This window comes from Cariama cristata, unplaced genomic scaffold (assembly GCF_000690535.1).
Source record: "Cariama cristata isolate BGI_N322 unplaced genomic scaffold, ASM69053v1 scaffold22940, whole genome shotgun sequence".
Taxonomy (NCBI): domain Eukaryota; kingdom Metazoa; phylum Chordata; class Aves; order Cariamiformes; family Cariamidae; genus Cariama; species Cariama cristata.
In genome coordinates, this window is record NW_009594448.1 from 2,786 (window position 1) to 6,471 (window position 3,686).

The following is a 3,686-nucleotide window of genomic DNA, read 5'->3' on the forward strand; positions in this document are numbered from 1 at the left end:
AACTCCCCAAGTAATGCTTGTAGCCCCACGGATGCGTTTATGCCCTTTGGGGTGAGGATCGTGGTGTGTGCTGCTCGAGCTCTCCAATGCCCCGGAATGCACTGGAGGTTTCTGTGTAAACTGCTTTGATGAACAAAATGAATCTTTTAAGGTATAAAGATCTTTAATTTTTTTCAAAATAGGAGATAGCTTCTTATGTATTTCTGGAATACTGAAGAGTAGTGTTCCTCACCAAGCTATGGCTGTTTTCTTTCAGCAATCAGAGAGGATGGCATGCCAGGAGGCAGAAACAAAAGCATCGGACCTGTCCAGGTGAGCATGTCTGGCTGCTTCTCCACGGTTCCCTTCAGCTTTTGCTCTCTTGGCTTTGGCACGCAGCTCCTCTCACGGCGCTGGGCCGGGACCACGGCAGCAGCTCAGCGTTGGATGGGGCCGGGGTTGATTGGGTTGAGCCTTTCTCGGCCCTGCATGTGCCTCCTGCTAGCGTAGCGGGGCTTTGGCTCTCCACGACTGTTAGAAATATGTCATGAACTGTAGGTTTGTAAATAAAGCTTGGTGCTTGCTTGTCCCCGGAGGGGACACTGCGCAGTCCCAGGGTGCCTATGTGAATTCACGGGCTGTCTCGCAGCGCTCTGTCCTTTGTGAGCCACACAAGGACGTCTGTCCCTCCGCAGCTCCCAGTAAATCTCACGGGCTGCCTGCTGCAATTCCTTCAGTTGTTGCAAGCAGGGCACCCAGTAAATGTCTCGCTGATTGATGGCGCAGCTTGTCTGGAGATGTCTTGTAAAGCACAAAGTAATTCAGCACAACAGCTTGTACTGCAGGCATGAGAAATGATGGCCATTTCCAGCTTGCTTCTAGAAAAGAGGTCTTTTAAAAGTTTACTATTTATTTTAATAAAGTAGAAATAACACTGAGAGCATTTTCTGTGACTCCGTGTGCCTGTGAAAAGACAACTCGCCCCAGTCCAAAACCAAACCATGAGAAGCCAAGCAACCAGACGCTCTGCCTACTCAGTAAGGTCCTCCATAGCGAACCAAGAAAAAGGCACGAATTAGACAGTGCCTGTGGTCAGCGTCAGAGAGAGCCTAGCTCAAACCATAAAAAAATCTCTTTGTAATGATAGAACGTTTTCTGCTGTTTGGAAACATCATATTTATAACAGCATTAGTTACTGATCCTGTGTGGGTCTATCGAAGAAGAACAAACACTTCATTTCTGGCCAGGTAACAATTTTTACTGCCTTTGAGCAGTGTAGGTGTAGTAAAACAGCAGCCTTTGCTAGCCAGAGCGGGCCCTTGCTCACCTGGGACTTGCGTGATCGGTCAGGGCTGGACCATAGGTTATGTCATCAACTCCATGTCCTGGGGTGAGACTATTGAGCTCTTGCACTCTTCAGATGCTGTACCTGGGTAAGCCTACCAAGTTTTTCTGATGCTTTTGCAAGACTGGAATAAACTGTCTAAGCAATGTTTGGCTCTTGAAATTGATGTTCAGAGTCCACTGCACTTTCTTGCAGCCTGTTAACTCGAGGTCTTTCCATGTTTGTGACAGCCTCGCTAAGGACATGCACAGAATTTAAAAAAAAGGCCTCAATGTTTTTATGTTGCATTTTCCCCACTACTAATGCAACATTTTTCCAGGAACATGCCCAGCTCTTTCTTGAAACTTTGTACTTCAGTGAACTCAAAATTTTCTTTATTTTTTATTTTTAGTCCATTTTAGCTTCATATATAGTAATCTCTAATACTTGTTTTAAGTATTAGATGCTTGGTTACTTCTTTGGGTGCCACCTCGTTCTTATCTGGGGAAAAATAGCGAACAATGATTCCCTGTAAACGTTTTCTGGACTGATTTTATGTATGTCACCTTGCCTCTCAATTGCTGTATCAAACCAGAGCCTACCCCAGCTTCCATTTGCCTCTACTGCTGCTGAGTACTGAGTGATGTTCCCGATGAACTGGCCTCAGTTACTCCCAGGTTTTTCATTGTGTGACAGCGGCTGATTTACGGCTCATTGCTGTGTGTATTTGACATCATCTTTTCACGTGTCCGTTCCAGTCTTCTGTTATCGTCAGTTGAATTGTACTGCAGGAACTGGAGGTCACCACGATTAGCTGTAAATAGAATTTTTCATGTACGTTGTTAAATGTAAAGGAAAGATGTGATATCTGCAGGAGTGGCAAAGCGTTTCTGCTGGTGCAAGGTGGTTTCAGCTCTGTTGGATGTGACCATGTGGTCCAGGTGTTCACATACGGAGGCTCTGCCTTGTTTCTATTCTCAGCTGAGGTAACCGTAATGATCCTGTATTTGACAGATATCAGAGGAAGAGATTGAGAGAATTATGTCTGGGCAAGAATTTGAGGGAGAGGCGAACATGTCATGGAGCAACAACGGAGACAGTGACCATAGTTCCCCTGGAAATGGAGTTTCTGAGAGCAACCAGCCTTCACCTGTTTCTACTCCATCTTCAAGGTGGGAATGACGCCTGGAAGAATTCTGTATTACAGTAGTCTTAGCTGTCTTTCCCTGAGTGATGCTTTGGGTCAACGTAGGAAAAACACACTGTGAGCCCATCTTTGTGTAAACTGAGCATACTGCGGATTCTTACATCTCTAATTCGGTTTTAAGACAGACAGCCACTGGATTGAAAATAATTGAACCAGGAGGTGAAATGCTCGTGAGCAAATGAAAAAGAAGGCATATTGAGTTAAAATTGTATTTAAAATCGATCTCTTAGTTTGTATTGGTAGTTTTTCTGCAGATCACGGGAACCTGATTACCATTCACTGCTCATTCTGCATAAGCTCTGTTTCTGCACTGTGCTCAGATTTTGAAAACAAATTACTCCGTTTAGGTTACTAATTGATGGTGTTACATTAACGTCAGTTACTGTTAGTGCTGGCCTCCTGATGCAGCCTTTGCCTGTAAACATGGCAAGAATCCTGAGAGTTGCATTCCATCTGCTTTCAGTTGCATCTTAAGCTAAGAGATATTTGTGTTCACTGACTGTGTAAATACTTAATTTACTATCCTAAATTCTGGCCCTTTAAGGAAGTTGGGATGGGAACGCTTTGTACAGTTGGGTTTCTGTTTTACTCTTCACGTGGCTGCTCAGCAGCAGTTCCCAGATCCCCATTAAGTGGAACTAGCACCGAGCCAGGCGCAATGCGAGGCAAGTGTAAGGCGTCTGGTCTGCACGCTCTCAGTTATTTCCAGAGTAGGGTTTAAATACAAAGGCATTTTCCATTCTGTTTTCTTTCCCTGTTTTTATTAACATTTCTGATGGAGCTGGATGCAACATTTTAATGAATTGGGTGGAATTTTTGGGGTATATTAAAAAGCTTTTCCTTTTCCAGTAGGTCCGTGGAGCTGAATGGATTCGCTGCACTCAGGGATCAGTATATCGGGACGCCGGTGTCCACGCACTATCAGTACCTCCCGCACCTTTTTAGCTATTCTGCTCACTCGGCTCTCATGCCCCCCCAAACGCGCAGCCTGGACCCCCAGTCGCACAGCCTCATCAATCAGTTAGTGTCAGCAGAGGACCTGGAGCCGCTCGGCACGCCGATGCTCATCGAGGACGGGTGAGTGTGTGCGGTGCGGTGCAAGAGGCTGCCCGGAGCTGCCTGTTCCTGGCTGTCCTTTCAGTCTGGCTGTCCCTGCCGGCACACACGGCTGACGAC

General features: G+C 45.9%; 1 protein-coding gene across 1 annotated transcript in view; it reads left to right on the top strand.

Moving 5' to 3' along the window:
• Positions 1-256: 256 nt before the first annotated feature.
• The window catches only part of NR6A1 (nuclear receptor subfamily 6, group A, member 1), a gene marked incomplete at its 5' end in the record, with an annotated part of 13,186 nt that continues 9,756 nt past the window's right edge, over positions 257-3,686 (top strand). The window contains 3 exons of the mRNA XM_009698167.1: positions 257-312; positions 2,318-2,475; positions 3,363-3,587. Of these exons, the coding sequence (XP_009696469.1) occupies positions 257-312; positions 2,318-2,475; positions 3,363-3,587 (439 nt within the window). The remainder of the gene's footprint in view (positions 313-2,317; positions 2,476-3,362; positions 3,588-3,686) is intronic.